Source organism: Plectropomus leopardus, chromosome 14 (assembly GCF_008729295.1).
Source record: "Plectropomus leopardus isolate mb chromosome 14, YSFRI_Pleo_2.0, whole genome shotgun sequence".
Taxonomy (NCBI): domain Eukaryota; kingdom Metazoa; phylum Chordata; class Actinopteri; order Perciformes; family Serranidae; genus Plectropomus; species Plectropomus leopardus.
Genome location: NC_056476.1, coordinates 28,015,727 through 28,041,921, shown reverse-complemented (window position 1 = coordinate 28,041,921; position 26,195 = coordinate 28,015,727). Strand labels below are relative to the sequence as shown.

The window sequence follows — 26,195 nt, the reverse complement described above, 5'->3', positions numbered from 1 at the left end:
CTTGATGAGCAGGAGAAAAATGTTTTTTTTTTCTTTTTTATAGATTTGTCTCATGCACTACTGTCTGGATGTCTTGATATCAGTTACTACAAAAAGTTATTTTTAGAAAAGTTACCAACCAAATCATTAGTATCAAATATGCCAAAGAAACTTGACACGGAAAATATAAATACAAGAATCAGGTAGCTTATTTCAATTTTTTTTAAATTTTTATTTCATGCAAAAGAATTCCAATAATAACTGTTTATTATAAAATCTTTTACACTTTTTTTTAAAGAATTGGCAACATAATAAGACTGTTGTGAGATAGTTTTATCTTTACACAAACTTTTAAAGCCACTAAAACATCCAGCCATTCTTACCACATTCTGAACTAACTGTTTATCTCAAATGCAAACTACAACGTACCGTAAATTTAGTTCTACAAGAGGCACTGGCAGAGGATCCGAACGCACCATGTGCTCTTGTTTAGGCAAACAGCAGGGGTAGTGATAATGTTTGATTTCTCCCTGGTAGAACTTCTTTCTCATCCTAGTAAAAAACACTTTTTTAATTTGGTGCTGAAGCAAAACCTGGATAAACACTGCAAAATAAATTATTCTTCCATCACATTCTCCTGTTTTGGGTAAACTATTATTTGAGATGTGTTCTGTGCAGCACAACTGAACCACATTCAAGATTGTCTCGCTTTTGAGGCAAAAAAAAAAAAAAGAAAATTACACTTAAAAAATATCTTTGGTTGATAACACAATTTTAAAGACTGTAGGTTTTCCAGTTATTACTTTAATGCAACAATTTGCATTTTTAACTTTTCATTATGAGTATTCCTGAAATAATTGTGAAAGTAGTTTTCGGATGAATCCTCAATAGAATGATCATAATGACTGACTCTCACCTCTAACCTGCTGTATGTTCATTCGTGTCCAGAATATGTAAAAGCTGTTTTTGGCTCAAATAGAGCAAACATATTTGTACCATTAAAAATAAGAGGAACCATTCAACGAAACCTAAATTGCTACAAAGAAAAGGCAAATTCCGTAAAAATATGAGAAGCCGTCCTCTCAAGATCAGGCTCTGATTCTATGATTTGTTTTCAGCTTCAGAGAGGTCAGAGGTCATCTGTAGCTGCAGGAGATTTAGTGAGGTAGCCAAGGACACTTCAGAGTGGACGTCCATGACTTTGATTACTACAGAGCTTTAGGTTGAACGTGAAGGGATTTGCCTGAACTTGCAGAAAGGCAGTGAGCCAGCATGAGATCTGCTTTTTTTTCCTTCTCCGGCTCAAAAACAAAAGCAAAAGAACAGCAACTGTATTCACGAAACACAGATCTGTGTTTTAAGACCCTTGTGATAAACTTACAAAACACAGGTTTCTAAGAATATATCTTAGCGCTTTGTACATTACTGGCGATTAATATCAAGTGTTCCATCATGAGAAATATCACTAACATACAGCACCATTTCCAAACAAGTTTGTTGTGGATGTCAGCGTTCAGAAAAGCACGAAGCAGGAAGAAAACAAGGAAAACATAAGAGCAGCACAATTTGAAAATATCAGATATGGGAAAAACAGTGGTCCAATACTTTGGGGGGGGGGGGGGGGTCGATTCGGCACAGTACTGTGATATTTTTTGTGTGGCAACAATGTATCGATAAACAATTCTATAAATTATTAATCTCGCAAATAAAAATCAAACTTTTGGTATTTGAATGAAATGATAAAATCGACTGCTTTTAAGTGCACTAGATACATTTTGCTGCGATAAAAATGAAGTAAATTGAACTGACTAAGAACAGATGTAAACAAAGTTTTCCTTTGGGGAGACTATTTTCAGTTGAAAAAATAATGCTATAATATTATATTGTGACTTAAGCATCATGATAATATTCTAGTGTGGGGTAATTTGGTGATTCTCATCCCTACTGGATATTTTTTGAAAACATTTCACATACTTGGTTTGACATTTTTTGGTTTCTGTTACTATTTGAGACTTTATGATCTGCACTGTTTTTTAAGTTAAAAAAAAAGAGATCAGAGGCAACAATTTGCTCCTGGTGATGACATGAAATGTAGCAAATTATATGAATTTCAACTTTTCAGACCATAGGAAAAAAAAATAAAATCAATGGTAATAGAATTTCTTATGTAATGATAACAATGCCAGCTACTGGCATCAGCACGCCCGCTACTGTATGAACACTGGACAATTTATCAGGTGGATTTAAGTGCTAATATGCTTCTTTCTGTCTTTTTAAAAATTATTATTATCTATTTTTCTACACATATCTGAGATGAAATATAAAACAAACAAACATACATTTAGATATAATTTTGGCCAAATCTGAAGGACAGTAGGAGCATGTTGGGACTTAAAGAGAACCGACTGCTATTATTGTCTTATCAATTTCTGTGAGTGTAAGTGTGTGCGTGTGTGTGTGTGTGTGCAGCTTGTTGGTCGGTAGGACTCTCAGGCTGTCTTCTTACAGACATGGATGAAGTAGCACGGGGCCTGGGCCTGGCCTGGGATGTATGTCTTGAAATCTCCGTAGACGCTGTGCTCCATTTTGCTGTTGAAGGCGTCGTTCAGTAAACCTTTGAAGCTCTCCAGACGGTGAGGGTAGTAGGACAGACGAAATTTACTGCGGGAGACAAACAAAAGCGTGCACACGTTAGTTTCTCCAACCACTCTTAAAAAGTTACCTCCTAATGTGTAGTGTCGACCTTGACTGAAAAAAGTAACTTATGCAAGTGGATATGAGATAACATGTTCCTTTTACACTAGAGAATATATACATATATCTATCTATCTATCTATATATATATATATATATATATATATATGGAGAGAGAGAAAGACAGCGAGAGAGATATACAAACACACACACCACACACACATAGGCTTGGGTGGTATCATGGTATAACAGTACACCAGGATATTTAAAAATCCTGTGTATAAAAAGGTTTTTGAATACTATTTATTGGAACAGGCAGCTAAGCTAAAAAATACAGCACCACCGTGGGGAGTAACGGCATGATTTTTTACATCTAACTTGGTAAATTGAGGATTTATTCCAACCAAACTAGAGAAAAAAGAAAAAGTTTAAAAACAAAAAAACAAACGTTATTGTTGTTTAGCGAGAGGACTTTAACAATTTCTTTAGAATTCCTCAACATCTCTGGGTGTATGACATGATTTTTGCATCAATGTGATGAAATGCTTGTTTTTTATTACATATTTAATTTGCTGAATTCCCCAAAAAATTGACATTCAATTCTGGTAATTGTATCCAATTAGCAATGGCTAAATTGATTACCAAGTACATTTTATATTGAAATAAACAAACAGAAAATGACATATTAATATATATAAGTATTATATTCATTCCATAAAAGAGGCTTTTTTTCTCATATAATGGTGCTGTCAGTGTTGCAGAGTGCTGACCGACCTGACTTCAGGAAGATTGTTGATGGCAGCCTTGGGCACCTGGATGGTGTAGTCCAGGGTGATCATATGAGGCTTGTTGTTGACCCACAGCACCGAGGTGGAGATGTCCTGAGTTAGATCACTCTGCACCAAAACACACACACACTTATGAGCTGTGTTGATGAGGGTTAGGATTCAAAATACTTATCACAACCTTTCATCTCTTCTACAGTGGTGACCAGTGTCAGCAGTGACTGAAGAGAGGCAGGAGGTAGTAGCTCTTGCTGTTATGGAGTACAGAGTTGGACCACGAGAGCAGACTCTGGGATTACAGAGGTATCAGAAGTGGATTTCACTCGAGCACAAGACTGTTGATTTAGTATTTCCATTTAGGCCTTCCAGCTGGTTTGTTCATTCTCTGGCTGGATTAAAGAATATGGAACTTGTTTTGAGAAAAATAAATCAAATATGGCTGGTTGTTTTTGGCGCCTGCTGTTTTATCTTTATATTTCCACATCATATCTTTCGGCTAAGATGGATAATAAATTGCACAATGGGTTATTTAACTGAACCCAAATGTATGCTGTCACGGTACCATGCTCTGTACAAATAAATGTGCATTTTTGCTACAAAGTTGATGCTACACATTATTTTAAGTGTACAAACTTGAAATATTTTTCCTTCTTTCCAATCCCAAATGGATACTTCCTCAGTTCTCCTGACATCACCTGATAAAAACAGTCTTAAAACACAGTTCCATCCACATTTCCTTCTGTTTCTCTGGGGCCACTTTCATTTAAAATCTCACAATATCCGGCAGGCTCTGGATAGAGATTTAGGTCTTAAACTCAGCTGCTGCTAGGGATGGTGTAAATAAACCATTCATAAACAATACTGTCTGTCTGACTCCTCTTCATGGAGCAATAAAGAGTCAGATAGAGCAGAACTCTTATTTACCGTCAGGCTGATGTCTTTGGTCTCCGTTGACATCTTTAAGTCGTCTCTTATGAGCTCGTAATGCATTTCACTTTTCTTTGGGAATCATTTCAAAAACTAGCTTGTTCATTTGACTGTCTGGCTCAAATAGAAGTGAATAAAATATGAAAACCTACATGGTCAAATGGTTAGGAAAAAACACAAAAATGTTCACACTTTTGGCAAAACTGCACCAGTGGATTCTTGGCATTTTACAATGGACTATTACAGAACCAGGACTCCAAAGCCAAAAGCACTATGTAAACTTTTTTTTTTTTTAACTACACGCATTAATTTGCTTTTTATATAACCTGTAATACATTGAAATAAACCATTGCCCTTTGGCTTTTCTTCAGTTTCAGTTTCTGTGTAATATTGTTGACACTGGCGGCCTGAGGAGAATGTAAGCAGCCACGTGATTTCTGAAACACATCAGACTAATTCTCTTTCTCTTCTCTCTTCTCTTTCGCTTTCCTGAGAGGGATCCACTCCCTTTGATCGTGATCCCCCTCTGGCTTCCCACCAACAAACGCAGACTCTGTTTGTTGGAGAGTGAGACCAAACCAGAAGTACGGCTACCAAGTATTAAAGACACAGTTGGTAACTTTTATGAAAACGACTCTGTCATATTTCATGAAAGTGTCACTATATGAAGAAAGAACTACATTAGAAAGATAATCTGTGAATAAAGTCATGTCCCTCCTTCTGCCTCTACTGACATTTGCTAGAATATAGTGCCAGGTGTCTTTAACACAGTTGACAATCATGTCAATCGCTCCATGAACTGCAGTCAAACTAGGCAGCACTGATCAAATATGAATTAAGATTCTGTTACTGCATTGCCTATTTTTTGCCTCAAATGTTTTCAGAAACATATCTTAATGTACTGTTTAACCGCAGCCAGGTCACAAATTTTCTTATTTTATAGCTAAACAGTACACAAAAATATTTTAACCGTAATATGATCTTGGAACCCATCGGCTATTGTTGGACGTTAACTTTGCTTTGTACCCGACTCAGAATTACGCCAGTCAAATTAGATTCTGCTGTTCAATATGAATATTCCACAATTCATTTTTTTTCCATATAAAGTTTAAAAGTTTGAACGGGCTCAGCGGGACATTCAATGTGACAGCAACATTCATGTAATATAGTAAACAAGCTAAATGCGCTAACGATAGAGCAATTATGAATCAAGATTCTGTTACTGCATTGCCTATTTTCTGCCTCAAATGGTTTAAGAAACATATTTAAATGTACTGTTTAGCTGTAAAATGAGAAATTTGGTCCGAAAGTTGGTGGGCAGTGCTTGGTATTCTCGTTTAACTGTATCTATAATGGCAGCCAAGTCACAAACTTTCTTATTTTACAGCTAAACATAGACCAAAATATGTTTCAGAAAATTGGAATACGATCGTGGAACCCATCGGCTGTTGTCAGACGTCAGTTTTGCTTTGAGTTGCACACCCTTCAGAATTATGCCAGTCGAATCAGATTCTGCTGTTCAAGATGAATATTCCGTGATTCTTTTTTCCATATAAAGTTTGAACAAGCTCAGCGGGTCATTCAGTGTGACAGTGACATTGCACTAACCACAGATCTGCAAATGTGCAACATTTTTTGCTTACACTAGATATCAAACAAAAGCCAGAGACATTGTCATATTAAGTTGCTGTGAGCTGTAAATTCACCACTTCTAAGCAAAAGAGAGAAGAAAATGTTTTCTCAGAGCCTTACAGTGTAAAGTTACTCCTCCTCTGTGCCACTGCATTGTGTCTGCAGTTGCTGTGGAGCCTCTAACGCAGCTGTCATTAATGTCAATTACTGCTTGCAAAAACCCTTCAAACTGTCAAACTAAGCAGGTCTGATCAAATATGAATTAAGACTGTATTACTGCACTGCCTGTTTCTCACCTCTAATGTTTTCATATTTTTGTGTACTCTTTAGCTGTAACATGAGAAAGTTTGTGACTTGTGAAAGTTTGCCGGCATTTTGGATAGAGTTGAATCGAGCATTGCCCAGCTGCCGGACCAAGCAGAAATTCTGATACAAATTGATACATCTACATAATAGTTTATACCCACTAACTCCATTATGTTTCATACCTTATAATAGATATTTTTGCCTTGTGGCGCCCGCCCGGTTTCCAGGATGTAGTCGTAGTTACGGTGGTCGATGATGAGGATCCCACCTGGTCTGACCATGCTGGCAATGTTCTGAAGGGCCAGCTTTTGGTCACTCTGGTCCCCTGAGAGCATTAAAACATCACTAACATGATGATACCCTGTTAACTTAATGTTCTTTCGTTATTTATGATAATTGCTGTCACTTTATCTCTCGCATACCTTTAAAGTCTGGTAAGTGGGCAAATGAGTTGCCGAGGCAGATAACAGCATCGAAGCCAGCTCCTGGTTTCTGAATATCCTCTGGTAACGTCAACCAGTTGGCCTCTTCAATCACTGAGAATCAGAGGGAAGAGAATGGACAGAGAGGAAAACATTAAGAGAGAAAACATGAGAATGCCATCAGATGCTAATTTATTCAATAAAGACTGGTTTATGTAATGTTCAAGTGTTTTCAACAGTCAAACATGACAATCAAATGTGAATAAAATGAAAAATGCCATACCCCACTGGTCAAAAGCTGTTTCTTTTCTCCTCTCCCACCTTGACTTCAGAGCATACTTGAGCATTTTGTCACTGGCATCCACGCTTGTCATATTAAAGCCCTCCTCCACCAACATAATGGAGTCAACTCTAAAAAAAAACAGAGAACATGTATGCTCTGTAAATAAGTGTTCTATATATATCAACAGAATGACCTCAAAAGCTCTGCTCAAGCAGTAACCTCTGGGGATGAAAAACGAAGCCAACACAGCATCTCTAATAACTGCAGCACAAAACTGGACACTCCAGAAGCAAGTCAGTCTCCTGACCTTTATGTTAAAATGTTCAACTTTACAGCAGAAATAAACATGTTACAAAATAACAGCTTTGGTCGTTAATTTCAACATTAATGACAACTGCAAATGTTATTAAGACTGAGGCTGAATTAAGGACTAGTCTGCTTAATAGTGCAGGAGGGTAACGTCCATTGACAAGTTGCTACAAACTCAAAAACATTGGTAAGGTAATGTAAAAATAGCACTGCCATAGTTCACCATAGCCGTAAACACAACATGGTAACTAGCAACAAGCGTAGTAGTAGCATTAGAAATATCTCCACGCTGTTGTCCAAATATGATCACTTATGGTTAATAAAAAAATATTTTAAAAAAAGGATGGCAATGTCTTAAATGCAAAACTTGTTTTAAAACACAACTCTGTAACTCAAAGGCCGATGTCACAGCGCTTACGTCCATTATGTTATACAGTCTTTGGCTCTGCTAATTAAGGCTGCCTCCTGAAATCTGGAGATTCAAATCATCAGTTGCAGAGTTTTTCATGTTGAGCAGTTGCCTTTTTTGTTTGTTATCAGTCAATCGGTATGCAGTGTCCATCTGGGGACATTCTGATTTAGCTGCAGAGTTAGCGCTCTTTGCTTTTACGTTTCTCTTCGGTACAGGCAGCTGCTGACACAGAACCACATTGAGTCTGAGTGAATCAAAGGAAGCTTCCCAGAGGAGGAAAGACTTTTACAGTTCTGCCTTCAAGGTAACGTTATCGTCTTCCTTCTGCTTAGAAGTAAGATAGTTCTCATCATCCTGATGTTTCTTCAAGTAATCGTTTCATGATAAGCTTGGTTTTAATGAGTTATTCAGTTCTGGTTGGATGGGCTTTTGGGGGGACCTCCTCCGCAGATATCCAGACTGCAGACTCCTGCTCTGAATGATGTCACCAGCGCAAGATAGCAACAGCCGTATCCGGGATAGTTTAGCTTCATTTTAGCTTCAGCGGGGGTAACTGGGGACATGTTGTCCATCTTAATATGCAGTCTATGGTTTAAACTCTGAAACTCTATATGGACAAAATGAACTAATAGTCAAATTTGTTGATGAAGATTCTGAGTCATCGAGGTCATGGTAATTCTAAGTCCTTTATCATAGGCAACTGGACTTGCTTGAGTTTCTTGAAGATATTTCTTATCAGAGCGGCTTCTTCAGTTCTAAACTGAAAGTTGAGAGCTGAAGAAGCAACTTGGATGAGTGACCTCTTCAGAACTGAAGAAGCTGCTCATATGAGAAGCATATCTTCTTCAAGAAACAAGTAAGTACATTTGGCAACGATATAGCACCTAGAAGTAGTAGCTGAATATTTCAATTCAACAGCAAATCTGATTCAACTGAAAAAAAAATCTGAGTAAGGTTCAGCTCTACTGCTAATAACACACTCTACTGTGCACAACAGCAAAGTGAGACACATATCTGAAATGTTCAGCAATGGTTTTGCAAAGAGATGGTTGATTTATTTGATAATATCTTTTTTTGCTTACAAAACCTGGCAGAACATAAACCCAGGTCAAAACACAGTCTGGTTTAAGCGGCTGTTGAGTTTTGTCTGGACTCGTCTTGCCCTGAAGTCTCTTGTATGAGTGGAACTCTTTCCAAAGAGTAACTAGTTGTGAGTTAATGTTAAACAATGTGCAAGAGCTGTGGAAAAATTAAATGACAAAATCAAATTGACTCTCAGTCCTTGCTAAGGATAAGTTAAAGAAAAGGCAAAACAGTGACAAGGAGTGAGGCTCATTGCACAATGACCTGAAAAAAACTCCAGCCATTATCAACAACTGGTGATAAATATAACAGTATAGAACTAGAAAAAAAACAAGAGTATGAATACAGTGAGACAAACAAACCAATAGTAAGAATGCAGAGTACAACTACATAATAATACCCCAAAGTTCTACCTCGTACTTGAGAATAGGGAACATTTTCACAAACTTTGATTCAATTGCAATTACACAACAGGCCCAAGGCCAAACAAAAAAAAAAGCAAATAAAAAACCCCACTGTGGGTCATATCCTTAAATTAAAAGCATAATCTGCAGCTTCTTCTGCTCTTACATAAGTTGCTGCTAAATTTGAAGGCAGAACAACTGGATAGCCTTGCATCACAGACAGCCAAAAATAGTGAGGCCATGTGTAACCTCATTCCACTGAGTGTGTTTACATCACCCCGTTTGGTTGTGCCGCTAAGACACACTTCTACTACTGAATGGGGTCAGAGTGTGTTCATGCTGATTTCCATACTGGATCCCAGAAGCCATGTGAGAAATGAAAACTGGAGGGCATTATGATGAAGATTATCAGCTCTGTATTATTAATCAGCCAAATAGAGGGGTTTTCTTGGTGATTAACCCTTAGGGACTATTTGGTGCATTTTAAGTGCTTTTCATTCTTCATTTTTTTTTTTTTTATAATTCTGGCTGTGTTCATGCATATGGCACAAATTTTAGCATGATTGTGCATTGCTGTTTAATCATGGAATTTCCAGCTCAGCTTCTACAATAAGTCTAAAATACACTGTGGAAACTAAATTGTTACATTCATACTGTTAAGTACAAAAAATGCATCATTGAAACCCATTCAAACTGTAATTTTTGATCCCATAGTCATCAAAGCATAAAAAACATGACTTGCATTACTTCTGGGTATCATTCTGGGCTTTTGCCTTGAAATTTGTCATTTTTACTATTTTCCACCTGATGCCGTCATTTTTACCATAGTTGTTATATGGAGAAAATACAAGCAATTTTCACTAGGTTCACTGTCACAATCAGTGTTGCTGCAAATCATTGACATATCCCAGGCTGTGATGATTAAGAACAAAAAAAATCTCCTTTGCATGTAGTGTATTGAAAATAATTCATTTCTTGTGCGTTCTTTTAAACATAGTGGATTCATCACAAAAACCTGGCATTTAAAGGGTTAAAATTCAAAAAATTTTTAAATATTTGATATTTATGATTAGGACTGATATTGTTTAGAAAATTACCTCTACATAGTAGAAAATAATGTAAATGTATAACATTTTTCAAAGCTTGATTTTGAAAGATGCATTCTGCGTGCAGATCAATACAAGTGTGTGATATTAAAGTGGGCCTTCAGGGTTAAAAAGAGACACATTTCCTCAACCCTCACTGAATGCATATTGAACATGTCATAAAATGATTAAATAAATGATAATATTGCACCCGATGCACAATTACTCCCAGACAGAGAGGCCAATTGAAGTGAATTGAGGGGCTAACACGAACAGGTTAAAGTATGTTGTCTTGTTGTCTGAGTTGAGCCAGTGGCCTTGCTGTTGTTCCAGGTCACAGATACACTATCAGCAGAGGTGAACAGATTACATGAAACCAGTCAAAACTCCCTGCAACAACCCAGAACCAGCTCATCCACCACTGAACCCTCCATCTGCTATCTCTCACATTCACGCACATTCAGCAGCTAGCCTTTACTTTAAAGGAATACTTCACAGCATCGTTACCCAGGCAGTGAGAATCCTGAAGTTCTTCCTTCCACTCCAAAAGATGTAGCAGAATTAAGGACAGATTTTTATTTCATTTTTTAAAACTACTAAAGCTAATAAATCTACCTTGTACCTTTACCCTCCGTATATTTTTTGAATTATTCACCCCATTACATTGAACTCTGGATCAAATCTTTGTTTTTCTCGCACAGTGAATGAAGAATCCGAAGATCGAAATGAATGGGGAACATCAGCAAAACAACATCAAAACATCTTTTTACAAACTCTCACACACCTCATGCAGAATTTTCCAAGTCTCATTTATCAGGTCATTTTTGCTAAATCATTACTATTACTAACATTTTTGCATAAAACAGAGCAGGTGTGTGACTGAAAAAAAGTTTTCATCATGATTTCGCAATAACACAGGGTGAGTAACTGAATTACTATTTATCATCTGGGGGTGTGAAGTATCCCTTTAACAAACAAAACAGTACATCCCACATTTACTAGCCCCATGTGGATTTAAATGTGCTTCAAATTTGGGTAACCTGTAAAAATGTAAAAAGCAAAAAATGTATACGAGCTGCACAATAACACTTTTATCTTGAGGCCTTTGATTAAGTCTTATAAGCCCTCTTAGTTGAAACATAAAAACACTTCTGGCTCAGCTCATGGTACCAGCTCTCTACTGCAGCCTGAGGCAGCAACCAGCACTGAGGCTGGTGCAACTCTGCACTTTCATTCATCACCCTCTCGCCTAATCCGGATTTTGTCTGGAGTAAAAGGGTCAGCCATCTGAAATTCCAGGAAAGTCAAGTGAACTTGATTATCTATAAAAAATCAGTCTAGCTTATTCATTGCTGAGCAAAATAGGCATTCTAATACTTTTAAATAGTGAGTGATCTGAACCTGAAATTACATCTTTAATTCATTTTTTTATTCTTCTGTGGCTCTTCCAAGCACAAGAAAAAAAAAACAAGAAAAAAAAAAAAAGAAAAAAGATATGCCCAAAATTACACGTGGCAAAATTCACATCTTACATACACTGTATAATCAGTCTGTACTTCAAGCATGTTCACACCCATTCACAAACCTGTTGGGCGATTATGGGAGCCCAGTTTTGATCAGCATGTTGCATAACTTTTTTAACACGACTGCACATGTTTTAATAAAAGGGTTTAGTTTTCAATTCGGCATACACTTAACAGACAACTCTGCATGTTTTGGCATTGCAACGTTTTCAAACATAATTTATCACAGACGCTGCAAATAAAAATAGGGTCGCTAGATTAATTCTATTTAAACAATGTAGACATGCTAAACAGAACTAATGCCGGACTGACGACTGGGTTGTGCAAATATAGAAAATGTCTAAAAGTTTGCACTAGGGATGTTGGTTTTGCAGATACTTAAGGGTTAAGTTTAAACTGACCACATTTTTAATGGAGTTTGGTAACACAGGTCTTGTAAATAATTTAGCCTCGACTTAAAAAAACAAAACAAAAAGAAAAAACTAAAGCCGAATTAAAAACTGGGTGGTGAAAATAAAGAAAATGTAAAAAAGTTTGGACTGGGCGCGTTACATTTGCTGATATATAAGGGTAAATATTAAATTGAACGCATTTTTCATAGAGTTTGGTGACGTGTTCACTGCCACACCAGCCCAAACCGAACCCCCTCTGAAAGCAGCGTGTGAAACTGCTGAGTCGGCCTGACATTACCCTGTTCCGCAGGCTACGTCCAGCACCCTCCGCACACCGTGCTCTTTCAGCAAAGACACCACCCAGCTTTTGTACTCCTGCGTCCTACTCTGCGTGTCTCCGATGTACAACTCCCAGACTTTGGCTGCTTTGCCGTCGGCGTACTGGTCAGGAAGACCCTCGGCGGCCACACCAAGAGAGCGGGTCCTAAACACGCCGTCGGCCGACATGCTGCTGCTTGGCTGTTTTCTGATAGCTAACTCTGCAAAGTGACAACGTTTAACGTTCGTGGCGTAAACGAGCTACTTGTCTAACAAGTACTCTGTCCACATGCTAGCTTAAGTTGTTATTACTTGTATGACAACGAGGGGAGGGGGGGCAAACTTTAACCCAATAACACTGTTGTATGAACTGACGCCTACTTTGTGATAGGGCGAAGCGCGAGACGGCCCCCACTTCCGTGTTTACGTTTGCAGACGCCCCTCACGTTAGGTTTGATGCATTTCGTGGCCTAAAATGGCCTCTCAGGATCATTTACACATTTGCTTCATTATAAAATAACGCACAACTGGGTTATTCGGATACTTTGGTTGACAGATGTTAAGGTTAGGCTCAGGTTTGAGATTAGCCGGGCTGCATAGTAAAGCAGAATTAATTCACTGACTAAGGAAAGGTGTTGCCTGTGAGGCTAAACTCAGGTGTAAAAATTGAAATTCTCTTCCTCATTATCTCTCAAATATTATATCATTCATTATTTCATCATGTAGCCTGGACACACTGCTACCGAATTATCTAATATTTGTTTTACAAAATTACATAATAAATATTATTCACAGTTCATTTGCAAATCTATGCTATACTTATAACTTCATGTACGGTCTAAACACAGAGTGCATATTACTTATTGTAAGTATATGAACTCAAAAACATATCACAAAAAACAAAAAGCATGATACAGAGTAGAGAAAAGGAACAAAGCACCCTAAATGTGTCCAGATACACATTGTACAAAATGTTTTTCCTTTTTTTTTTTTTTGTTGTTCCCTCCTCAAAAAGTGAACTCCTCTTGTTGTGATTGGCCCATGAAGCTTAAAAAGGTCCATGTATTAACTGGCAGAGCTGAGGCTGTGTCAGCCACAACCGGTGCCATCCAGGTTAGGTTTGTACCACCCAGTCTTATCAACAACTTTACAATGTGTTCTCTGTTCATCACATACACACCTATTTTCAAGAGAACAGAAGAATAAGGTCACATGGTGGCCTACAACTCCACTTCCTCTAATAATAACTAATAATAATAGCTGTGCAGTCAATAATTTATGTACTCACAACAAATGCATTCTGATTTTCTGTGTCCAATGGGTGAAACTGGGAGCCCAGACTTATAGTTACAAACATGTGTGCAGACACATGTTAAGTTAAGTGACTTCAAGAAATATCTTATATAATACACATTATATATATATATATATATATATATATATATATATATATATATATATATATATATATATATATATAATATATATATATATATATATATATGCATGACCTGTCCTGAATCACTGAGGTTGCATTTCATTCATGTTCACATTTTTTTTTTCAGGTGGTTTTTTTCACTGTGTTTTGGTCTTATTAAAACTTGTACGTTAACAGCTACAATCCCTTCACTGTTTATCTGACCCTTTCTACACTGAGACATCATTGACCTTCTGACCTTATGGAAACAACAAACCATTATGAGTATTTGGAATTAAGCCGCTACTGAATATACTGAATATCGAAATTTAAACGGTATGTATCCGACTTTCTATCTGAATTAATGTGTTCTGAATTAAACCCTATAAAATTAACTTCAACTTGAATTTTTAGATCTAAATATGACTGGAATTTGTGTCATATTTAATCAACTGTCTCCATTTTTCAAAATTCATTCATTAGCCATAACTGCTTATTGTCTTAAAGGTAATGATAATGTGTTTTTCATTGTTCAAAAATTATGATAAAAAACTTAAACGTCAGAATTAAAAAAAAACAAACAGATCTAGGTAACCTAAATTATTTGAATTAAAATCAAACCTTCAATTTGAAATTAAATTTAAAATTCGAAATTATGTCAAAGAGAAAAAGAACAGAAAACCAGCCAATTGCAACTGGTCAAGTTCAGATAAAAAAAAAAAAAAAGTTAAAATAATCATATTTTATTTTTATACAGGTGTATTTAGAATAACTTAATTACTTAGTTTTTAAAGTAAAATACTGTAATGATATGAATTTAGTGGTATTTAAATGTAAATATTTATAATTCAGGAGCTGTTAAAATTCAAAAACTGTCTTTTATTTGCTTCTGTACACAGCCAGTACACCATAAATGTGTCCCTGTCCTAATACTTCATGCATGCAGAAATATGTTGATTTGGACTGTGCATTTCGATATCTGTCATCATGTTTTAATTTATCTAAAATCATAATGCTTGAAAGTTCCAATTTTCCAAGCACAGTATGAGATTTCCACCACCACTGATCTACAATTACATGTTTTCTTTGGTGTTTGTTCATTCAGTGTTGCGCCTGTGTGCCTGATCAAAGTCTGTGAAAGCAACACACAGCCACGGTGTTTCTTTACTTATTACACACTGGAATTCCTGTCATTAACAGTCTTATCTTGTGTTTCTTTTCTGGGAGAGAGGAGGAAAAAGCAGGCAAAGACCCAGTGAGATAAAGGCAGCAATAGATGACGGTCAAAGTTTCTCTCCTGCTTAGATAGAGAACCAGATGTTTACAATCAGGATTTTCTCTGTCATTTGATAGTTTTACCAGTTGACCATTTAACTGATCTTTGTTTCTGGAACTATTGGTGTCTTCTCTGCGGTGGCTTATTTTAACCCTCAGGGACTGCAGGCTGCAATTTACAAGCTTTTCATTCTTCATTTTGGGAGTAATTTTGGCTGTGTTCATGAATATGGCATACATTTTTAGAAAGATTGTGTATTTTTGTTTAATATGTGACTTTCCAGCTCAGCTCCTACAATAAGTGTAAAACACACCGTGGAAGCAAAACTGTTACATTCATACTGTTAAGTGTAAAAAATGCTCAGTTGAAGCCCATTCAAACTGACATTTTTGGTCCTAGAGCCATTAAAGCATAAAACATGCATGGTATTAATTCTGAGTATTCTGGGCTTCTGAGTTGGAATTTGCCATTTTCAAAATTTTCCACCTGATGACATCATTTTTTTTAAAACCATATTTGTCATATTGAGAAAATATATGCAATTTCCAATAGGTGTGCTGTCACAATCAATGTTGCTGCAAATCATTGACATATCCCAGACTGTGATTAAAAACAAACAAAAATTATATTGAAAATAATTAATATTATTAAAACATACTGACATCATGAGAGAAACCTGGCGTTTACAGGGTTAATATTCTGAAAATTAATGATTTTTTGAAGTTTAGGATTAGGACTGATAAATAAACTCAATGAAAATAGAAAATCATATGTTTTTTGGTTGCAGAGCAGAATGAGTGAGTATTTGACACTGCACAAAAAATAATAATAATTATTGACATATCCCAGGCTGTGGTAATCAAAATAATAATATTAAAATTCTAATAAGCATGTATCTAAAAACATAGTGGCATCATGACAAAACCTGGAATTTAAAGGGTTAAAATTGAAGGGAAAAAAATCTGTGAGTGTTTCATATTCATGATAAGAACTGATGTAGGTTAAAAAAAAAATCAATGAAAGTAAAAATTACATTTTGTGCACGGAGAGATACAAGTGTGTGTAAAATTAAAGTTGACCCTAAGGGTTAAATAGGTTGTCGCTGGTAATAAGTGGTTTGTTAGGCGCTCTGAGTAAAATATGTCTCTATAGTAACATCTAGTGGCAGCTGTGGGAAACTGCAACAAGATATGATGCTGTGATACTGAACTACAGATCAAAATGAAGAGAGATCTAATAATTTTTCCATGCACAGCAAAAGCTGAAAAAAGGTTAAAACTGGTATTTATGATTCGTGTAGCTCTGCAAAACTGCACAATGAGCAGCTCATCGTAGACGGCCCAAAGGTAGAGACAGGAAACAGACACAGAACAGACTGAAAGCATGAGGTGCAGAGCACTCGTTCTCTGTTAGCCGCCCCTCCCTGGTTTGAGCTCCTTTCAGCTGTTTCTTATTTCCAGATTTTTCCCTCCCTATAATAGTACAAGAAGTCCCAGAATGCATGAAGCTAATGAAAACAGTGTGTTGAATCTTTGAAAGAAAAAAGTCATAGTCCAGCTGAACCATATGGATCAGCAGTGGGCTTACTAGCACCCATCCAAAAATATCAACACTGCCTTTGCATACAACTGGTACAAAACAGGAAGTGGGTACTGTTCGTTCAGTCAGTACTGACAATAGGTTTAGGTAGATGATTCAACAGGAAACAGATGCAGAAAAAAATAAGATTCTGAACAATGTGCATCTAGAATAAAAGTATAATGGACTCCCTTTATTCTGTCCAACAATATGCTTCATTTATCATAAAAAGCAAAAAAAATCTAATTCATCATAACTGTCAAGCTGATCACAAGTTTTAAGAATCCAATTGTGGACAACAGGAAAGTATGTTTAGAAATATTTTGCAGTGCAGTTTTAATAGTCATCTGACTTTATGGTGAGATTTGTACAGAAACAATCCATTATCCTCTTTAAAATCCCTCTGAAAAATGCACGTTCACAGGGATTGTGGCCTGAACTCACTTTCATCTGTAAGTCACTTTTTAAGACCTATTTATGTACGGAGGCATTCTCTTAACTTATTGTTTAATTTATGTAATTTTTTATATAAATCTTTTACTCGTGTTGTGTAACTCCTAAATTGTTCAACTTTTTTGTTTTGTTTTACTTTTTTAATTTGAATTTCTGTTTCTGTCATTTTTTTTTAAGTAAAGCACCTTGTGGCTTAATTTTTAAAAATGCTATACAAATACAGGTTATTATTATTATTCTAATTATTATTGCTGACGGACTAACCTTTCATTTAAAGTTGTAAGGCTGATGAAATAGAGTGGATAAATTAAATCAGCTGACAACATCTAACAGAAATAATGCAATAGGCCATTAGTCTTATGGAAGACAATATGACACGTCACAGGAAGAAAACCCCCACAGGTGTAAAAAATGATATTACATATCCCACTGAGTCATAACAGTACACCTACATGAACTACAGGACCCTGAACCCCCCTTTTTTTTGAGCTGCGTCAATCAGCTCTCATCCTCAGCACTCACAGTTTATAACTGGTTGGTCCATAAAACATTTCCAGCTTCTGGAGGTCACATATTTTAGACTAGGAGGCAGAAATTTGACATGGAGGTCGCAGCTGTTGCCAAAATGGACTTGATTTTATTTAAATTAAATAAAAAAAATTAAAAAAAAGAAGAATTAAAGACAAATTAGACAAAAATGTCAATATGAAAATTTACCAAAAAAAGATGCAGATTTAAAAAGTTTGTATGTTCTTTATAGCAGCATCTGATTTAAAAAAAAAACCCAAAACTATATATATGATTTTTCAGGAAATAATGAGGCCACGTGTTTGTCTTGTGTAACTAGTTTTTCCCTTTTTCAGCAGTTTGTTCAGAAGAGCAGCAGAGGGCACTATGAGAACAAGAATGACGACAACAACGAACCTGCTGATATAAATGAGTGAAGTCACATTTTTGATTTCATGATTTTATGCAAAATTTCACATGAAATCACACGAAATCCCATATTTAGGGCCATTTAAGTCGCATACTTGAAAACTTATCTTTTACAAAAAGTTCAGTGCATTTGCAAACAAATTCATTTCTCACTCCATGAAAAAAGTCAGTGCTGAAAAAGAACACTGCACATTTACTTTTATATTTTCAGGAGCTGCACTTTCCCTGAGGTTTTCCTTTTTTTGTGAGATTTGTCTCTGCTCAGCTCCACTTTACTTTATTTTTAACAGACCATTTTACTTTAGGAAATACTTCACTCACTGAATGATTTTGTAAAGTAATTAGTTGTGCCGTGTTTTTCTTGCACGCCTCCATGGAAAACAACAAACTTGTTGATTTATTGTTTGATCTGAGACCATGTAAACCAAGTCTCATTTATTCAGTGAAGATCCGTACTTCCCAAACACAAGCATTTTCAAAACAGAATAAAATATAAATCGAACTGGAGTGAGCACTTTCAGTTCAGTTTTAAAATGTAGTTCTGGCAAAAATCCATGTGTTTGGGAGATACTGAGCATGAATGAGACTTGGATGATGCTGCGCGATTTGTGTGCGAGTTTGTCAATAACTCAATATGTTCGCTTTTTTGGAGGCATGTGAGAAAAACAAAATATCCTTCAGAAAGTCAAAGTAACACACAGTGAATATTTGATATACAAATGGTTCTTTTGAGTCCGAAGTATTTCTTTAATGTGTACTTCGCAGGTTAGCATTTTATAAATGAAACATATACCCTAAGATTATGAAATGAGAACTACTAAGCAGTATATTGAAATGAGCTCTCAGCTCCATCTGGGACACCTGAAACCTGAACCTGAGCAAACTGGTGAACTTCTTCAAAAACATGGGGAAAAAAAAGGAGTGAGCAATGTGGTAAAAAATGTTTAATGAATTGAAAGAAAATAGTAGATTTAGAATATTGTTTTTAAAAAGCTAAGGAAAAATGTCGAGGGGTAAACAGAAGAAGCTTAAGTAAAAGAATATTTAGAATTATCATCATTACATATTTAATTTTTTTACAGAATTGCTATACAGTTTAAAGTTTTATTTGCCTTGTTTTATTTTTTCCTTTCTTCTTGATTTTAATATTATTTATTATTTATTCTGTTTTATCTAATTTTCAGATCATTTTATTATCCTTTTTTTTTTTTCTAATTTCGACAATTTTTAAGTTATTTCTTCTTTTGTTTGTTGTTGCCTTCTTCCCATATTTGCAAAAGAAATCAAGACATTTTTCCTCAGGTTTCAAAGAGTAAAAACTAATACTCAAAATGGTTTATTCTGAGAAGTTACTTTTCTGCAGCCATCTGATAAACGATAAACGTGATGAAGTCTCCCAAACTCTGAAAGCTCAAGGAACCATTAAAAGTGATCAGAATTGTTTTTAACACTCAATATTGTCCATGGGAGCAGCAGAGCGCTGACCGGAGTTTAGTTCCCTGTGCTTCTGACGCTGAACAACATAAAACCTCATCACAACTATAAACACGACCACAGCCACAACAACCAAAATCCATATCCAGAGAGGCGCGGTGGACCCGCTCAGTGTGTGATTATTGGCAGCTGCTTGGTTAACACTCACGACGACAGGAGTCGTGACAACCAAACTTTTGCTGCTCTTCGCTTTGACACATTTGACTTGATTTTTAAGTACAAATCCTTCTCGGCAGGAGCAAACAAAACTCCCAAACGTGTTTCTACACCCGTGGTCGCATTGTTCGCTGGAACATTCATCAATGTCAATACAAGATGTGTAATTTAATAGATATCCATCGGGACAGGAGCAGTCAGTGTGCCTCACACAAACTGCCGGGCATTTCTCTTGTGCACAGTGTATTTTGCAGCGCTCAGGGCTCTTGCTGTCTGGGATATATCCTTTGAAACAAGAGCATATGTAACCTCCCTTCACTGCGGTGCATGTATGCTCACAGGGTTCACCTGAGCAGCCTTTGGAGCTTTGGATGACATTTGGCTCTGACAATGCTTGTGCCCGACATGCATCTTTGTGCTTAGTTTTGCACAGATAGCCATCTGTTTTGTCCGAGCACAGCCGCTCTGTCCACTTCTGATTCTTTGAAAATGACACACAGCTTGGAGAGCAGAGCTTAACGCTTTCCTTCCAGGTGCTGGAGGCTGGATTAAAGCTGTACACACCAGTAGAAGTCCACTTATAGCCTCTGAGAGGAGCTGAAAGGTTGCTGCAGGTGGCAGCTGGTAAACGCAGTCCAATCCAGAAGTCTCCAAATAATTTTTGACTTAAAATCTTAACAGTGTTCTCATCTTCCTCAGACTGCAATGTCAGCAGCTCTCCTTTGCTGTCATGGCAGGCTTCCTCAGCTGACTGAAAATCCACTCTGTGTTGGTTTACAGTGATGCAGTCAGTCCCAGTGCAGAACGGCCTACAGACAGCAGCCTGCTGCACGCCAAATCCAGTTTTAACACTTGAAAAAATCAAAATAATCATCATCTTCATTGGCACAAACGCAATCAGTTGTGAACAGGCCATGATGTCGTGCAGTAGATCATCCTACAATGTTGGCAGACTGGAGTTAATGCAGGATTTAGAGCCAGGGGCCACAAACTGCGGAAGCAACGCCCCTCTGCACAATGACCAAGTTAAAGACAGGAAGGATGTGAGATAAAGTCATACATTAGTATGACTCCAAGGCTGCAGATGGCAGAGATCATCTTCATGCAAACCCAGGAACACAACGCTTTTCATGATTCAAAACAAACTATTTATTTTCCTTTTGTGTCAAAGCATGACTTTACATATACATAATATACAGGACATTTAACCCACACACTGGTGCACGTGTTTATCATCACAGCGAGGTAAAACTGAGTGATATGGAGAAAAAAAACCCAAAATATCTTTTATAAAAACCTCAATATCAATACAGCAATAGTATCGTCGGTTTGACTGATGGTGCTTTCACAACATATTTACACATCGATTTTTGATAAATAATTATCAGTAATGTGGATAAAGGCAAATAATAAAACAGGTACATCAGTCTGGTAAGCTCAGCAAATTACATCACTTTACCGTAATACTGCCTTTAAAGCAGGAAGAAAAAAAAACAATAACTTAATGGAATAATACACACAATGTACAGTATATTGCGGCAAACACATACAGTATCCCCCAATGATCAAAAAAATGATAGTTTGCTAGGTTACCACTGGCAACCATGCACCACTTTCCAGAATATCATATGCAAATGTATCATAATCATAAATAAACTTAACAGAGTGTCATTATTATTACTACTAGTTCTAGTGAAACCATGCATGGATGTAGATTTCAGGAGGGATGCAGGGGGCACCTCCCCCTCGATATTTAGTCATTGAAAAAAAATTTGGCAAGCCCGTATAGCCTTACAAGACACTGGAAAACATAAAGGATGGCCACAGGCGGGGGCGTAGCACGAAATTCTGGGCCCTATGCATAAGCAGCTTCTGTGGGCTCCCTTCACTTCCTCTCTGGATCCATGTTTCTCTCACACCACCTTTTGAATTTTTTCTCTTCAAAGTTAGTTTGCTTTCCTCTTCTTTCTTTCTTAATTTCTAGAGACCCAATGTTCTGTTCTTTAGGGAAGACTGGTCAAAGTACACTGTTGATTCAGCAGTATGACCAGTCACTCGTGTCTCTAGCTGCATTTTTTTTTTTTTTTTTTTTTACAAAGTTCAACCAATTTATTCAGCCAATTACTTCCAGCACTTAATACCTAGAAATTAAAAAATCACAAACAAAACCAAACTTCTCATTCCAGGCTTTATGAAGCTTCTCTTACCATTGGGAACCTAGATATAAGTCCAACTTTTCCCACACTACCATGCGCCTGGCCACATGACTAGTCTAACATACAGTTCCACAAAAAGAAAATATGTGGAAATTTAAAAAAAAAAAAAAAAAAAGTCATGATGGATACTGGATACTGTGTTATTAATCTTAATTTAAATACACTTTCTATAAATCTTTCTAAGGCAAAAAAAACACTTCATTTAACCAAAACAAATCAGGATTCCTCAACTGCATTTTTTTTTCAAATATTCTGCAAGATTCTGCAAGTCAGTGTAAACAATGGAACCCCCCCAATATGTTTATAATATGTATAATGTATCCACCAAAATATCAAATCAAATTCCTTTTAGATAAAACCTTCATGGCAAATTCTTTTCTGAATTCTGATTCTGACATCCGCCTAGTTTTATAGACAATAGTAGTCAAAGGTACCAGGTCTTAACTGAGCACATAGGGAGCTTCTTTCGTTATATCTGTCAGATCACCCACATGAGGCCACAACAAAGTGCCAACCATTTATGCTGCACTGCATGTGTAATTAATGTAATAGTAGTAGCTTTTATTTATTGCATATTTATAGTAGTATACTTTACAGCTATACTTGCTCATGATCTATAATAAAACAGGAAATGAATTTTTAATTAAGTTTTAATTTTTTAAATTAAAGTGTGGTGGTTAACACTGACGCCTTACAGCAAGAGGGTCCCGGGTTCTAATCCAGGTTGGGGCAATGTACAGACCTTGGGGTGCCCTTCTGTGCGGAGTTTGCATGTTCTCCCCATGTCTACCTGGGTTCTCTCCAGGGTCTCCGGCTTCCTCCTACAGTCCAAAGGCATGCATGTCAGGTTAATTGGTGAATCTAAATTGCTGTAGGTGTGCATGTGAGTGTGAAGTCTGTATGTGTTGGCCCTGCGATACTCTGATGACCTGTTCAGGGTGTCCCCCGCCTCAATGAAAGCTGGGATAGCCTCCAGCCCCCCACGACCCTTACGAGGACATGTGGTTACAGACAATGAATGAATAAATGAATATTTTTTTCTTGGGGGAGAGGGTCCCCAGCAGATTTGTGCCCCCCAATTTTGACCCCATTACTATGGCCCCGCATTACATCTTGTACACCAGCATCAGATCTGCAAACTCCATTCAGCAAATTAAATATAAAATCAGATAAAGCAGGCTTGATTAAATGATCTGAAGACTTTCATTATTGCCGTGTGGTTTTGGGAGGTGAACATACTGTTTGATTATCTGATGAAGCAGTGAAGACACCAATAATCCAGGAGCTGATCACAGGTTGAGCGAAGAGGAAAATGTGGCCCGATATGACAAAGTACAATATTAGCAGACTGATCTTAACATTTAAATGCTTACTTTCAATATTACATTCTAACGCAACTTTCTCCTTCTTAACACTTTGAAACCTGTCACAACTTCATTTTTCTTGTGCTGCGTTCATACACCTTTCACAAGTATTTAAACCTTTGAATTTTGAGCAAAGTGGTGTGATTTCTTTCAAAAACATGGGGAAAATGGCAATGAGCAACTTGGTAAGAAATGTTCCACTAATTCCAAGAAATTTGTAGATTTAGAAGATTATTTTCTTAAGCAAAAGAAATGTGTCTAAAGTAAAAAGGAAACACTAATTATCAGGTAATTTTCGGGAATAATTGCTGGCTAATTTCTGTGGAATTTCTTCTGTCATCACTCAATGCTTTCTTCCTGTGATTTTGAAAGAAATCAAGGCAAATTGCCCGGGTTTTAAAGGATTAAACTCAAATCAAAAGGTCATCTGGGATCATCTGGCACCTGGTTCAAACTTTTATTTCTCTACATCCAGTCACCCTCATTACACATCCTCTATATAACAGTTGTTTTTCACCAACACCTACATGTATTTAAAGTTGCTACTTCTTGCCAAAGTCACAATTTTTAAATGGTTTTTCTGATATGTCATTTGATATGTAAAAAAATGAAAACAACACATACCCTTGAGAGGTTTGCAAGAACAAAATTTACATAAATAAACATGATAATCCATGTACACAGTCTTCTCCACCACCATCAGGTCATAGGTCATCAGTCAAGATGGACTCGTATAGTTTCTCTAAACGCGGATCCAAACCTGAAGACACCCAGCAGTACCCGTCCGTAGTGGTCATTTTCTTGGCTTCTTTTTTGGAGCGACTGCATCGAAATATTGCGATCGCCAGACTCACTGCGATCAACAGCAGCAGAGGGATGACTGAACCCAGGACGCAGATGATCACCCTGGAGTTTACTGTCTTGTCCAGACTTGTCACCAGGGACGCATTGTTCTGCTGATCACTGTGCGTGACATTGACCAGGGCTGGGAGTGGCGCGTCGGTGTGAGGGGACTGGTGTTGGAGCTCCACTGTGGTTCTGGTTAAAGACTCGGTGACGTTTTCTTGTGTTTCCTCCTCAGCTGGGTTGTCTGATGAGGCAGATGATGTCTCCGTGTTGTCTGGAGTGCAGGTTGATGAATCTGTCATGTGGAAGCCTTGCGGGCAGGTGCACAGGAAGCTGCCGTCAGTATTAATGCATTTGAACAGACATGGATTACTGACGCATTCGTTAACATCTTCGCATGAGAGGCCATCCTCGGCTAAACTGAAGCCTTTGTTGCAGTAACAAGAGAAAGATCCAACATTGTTCAAGCAGCTGTGCTCGCATCTTGTCTGCACACACTCGTCCACATCAATGCATGCACCATCAACCATTTCGTAGCCGCTATTACACACACACATGTAACTGCCGTGTGTATTTACACACAAATGATGGTCACAGGCTTTTGACTTGCACTCATCAATATCAGAGCAGTTACGCTGGTTTGCATCCAGTTTGAACCCATGTGGGCATTTGCAGTAATACCCAGACTCCCTCATTATGCACTGATGCTCACAGGTGTCAGCGCCACACAAGTCTTTCATCCTGCAAGCTAGTCCGTCCTCACCGAGGTTGTAACCATCTTTGCAAAGGCATCGAACCTCATCTGCATGCTGGCGGCACAAATGTTCACATCCGCCGTTGTTTATTGCACAACTTTGCTTCCCTGCTTTGCAAAACGGACCAGGGACAGTCCAACGATAGACGTTGTCCACGTCATTGCACAGGGAGACATGAGACTCTTGGTCGTTGCATGAAATTGTAGCATACGTTGCGAGTGGAAATGATTGCATTTCACTTCTAAGTGGCTTTGGAGAGAAAGGCGCCGTGTAGATTATCTGTCCCGGCCCCAGCAGAGCCAAAGGTTTGCACATTCCCTTGAAATAAAACTTGCATGCATAAAAAGAAGACCTTTTGCAAGGTCCGGCAGTCCACTTCAGTTGACCTGATAAGTTGTAATTAACCTCTACACATCTCTCTCTCGTGCAGGTGGTGTCAGGTTCTTTCTCCCAGTTGGAGTAACTGGAATCTTCCTCCCCAGATACCCACTTAAACCCAAAAAGAGCCTCTCTTGGCAGCACACAGTCCCCTCTGTTCAATTTTAATCCGATCCAAACTTTAAGTGGACGTTGGATCTGTGAAAGAAGAGAGCGCAGAACATCCTCTTCTTCTATGTCTCTCACCGTTATCAGATAACCTCCGTAGTGGAAGCAGTACTGCCGGGCCTCCTCAAAGGTCACTAAGTCCGTATGCAGTGTGTAACAGGCGTCGGAGGTGCACAGCGTCTCATCTTGAGCTGCGGATAAACCCTCAAAGCTGTTGATGAGCTGCACTAGAAAAATCCACAGCATAATTGCCATAGAGATCAACAAATAAGCTGATATCCACAAGGTCCCCGGGAGATTTTGGGGTGAAATGTGAGCAATATGTGGTTGTCCATTCGAAGCCAAAAACAAGTGGTGCCGGGCTGAGACTAACAGTCATGCTCATGCATCCTGTTTGGGACCTAAACTAAAGACGGAAACCATGTTTAGCAGCAGTTATGGGTTCTTTTTTTCCTCCCCCGCTGACCAGTTCCGTTGTGGAATAAAAAAAACAATGGCAGGGTCCGCAGTGTTTTGACTGCTTCTCCAGATGTCTCCGGCCCCAGTGGGCTAAAGGAATTTAAGCTAACTCCCTTGATTGTGGTGCCTTACAATACATGAGCAT

The 26,195-nt window shown here is 37.6% G+C and overlaps 3 protein-coding genes across 3 annotated transcripts; all 3 read right to left on the bottom strand.

The window, feature by feature from the left end:
* Nucleotides 1-2,433: 2,433 nt before the first annotated feature.
* On the bottom strand, nt 2,434-12,851 carry gnmt (glycine N-methyltransferase). Its single transcript, XM_042501117.1, has 6 exons — nt 12,535-12,851; nt 7,029-7,156; nt 6,746-6,859; nt 6,506-6,648; nt 3,448-3,569; nt 2,434-2,640 (listed from the first exon to the last, which is right to left on the bottom strand). The coding sequence occupies exons 1-6, from the start codon at nt 12,741-12,743 to the stop codon at nt 2,469-2,471; spliced, it is 888 nt and encodes a 295-aa protein (XP_042357051.1). The 5' UTR covers nt 12,744-12,851; the 3' UTR covers nt 2,434-2,468.
* A 6,615-nt stretch (nt 12,852-19,466) lies between these two features.
* Nucleotides 19,467-20,795, bottom strand: LOC121954062 (complement component C1q receptor). The gene has a single exon (XM_042501383.1). It carries the CDS (start codon nt 20,778-20,780, stop codon nt 19,659-19,661), a length of 1,122 nt encoding a protein of 373 aa, XP_042357317.1. The 5' UTR covers nt 20,781-20,795; the 3' UTR covers nt 19,467-19,658.
* Nucleotides 20,796-23,688: 2,893 nt separating this feature from the next.
* LOC121953837 (complement component C1q receptor) lies at nt 23,689-25,977 on the bottom strand. The gene has a single exon (XM_042501077.1). The coding sequence runs from the start codon at nt 25,844-25,846 to the stop codon at nt 24,149-24,151; it is 1,698 nt and encodes a 565-aa protein (XP_042357011.1). The 5' UTR covers nt 25,847-25,977; the 3' UTR covers nt 23,689-24,148.
* Between the last annotated feature and the right edge of the window lie 218 nt (nt 25,978-26,195).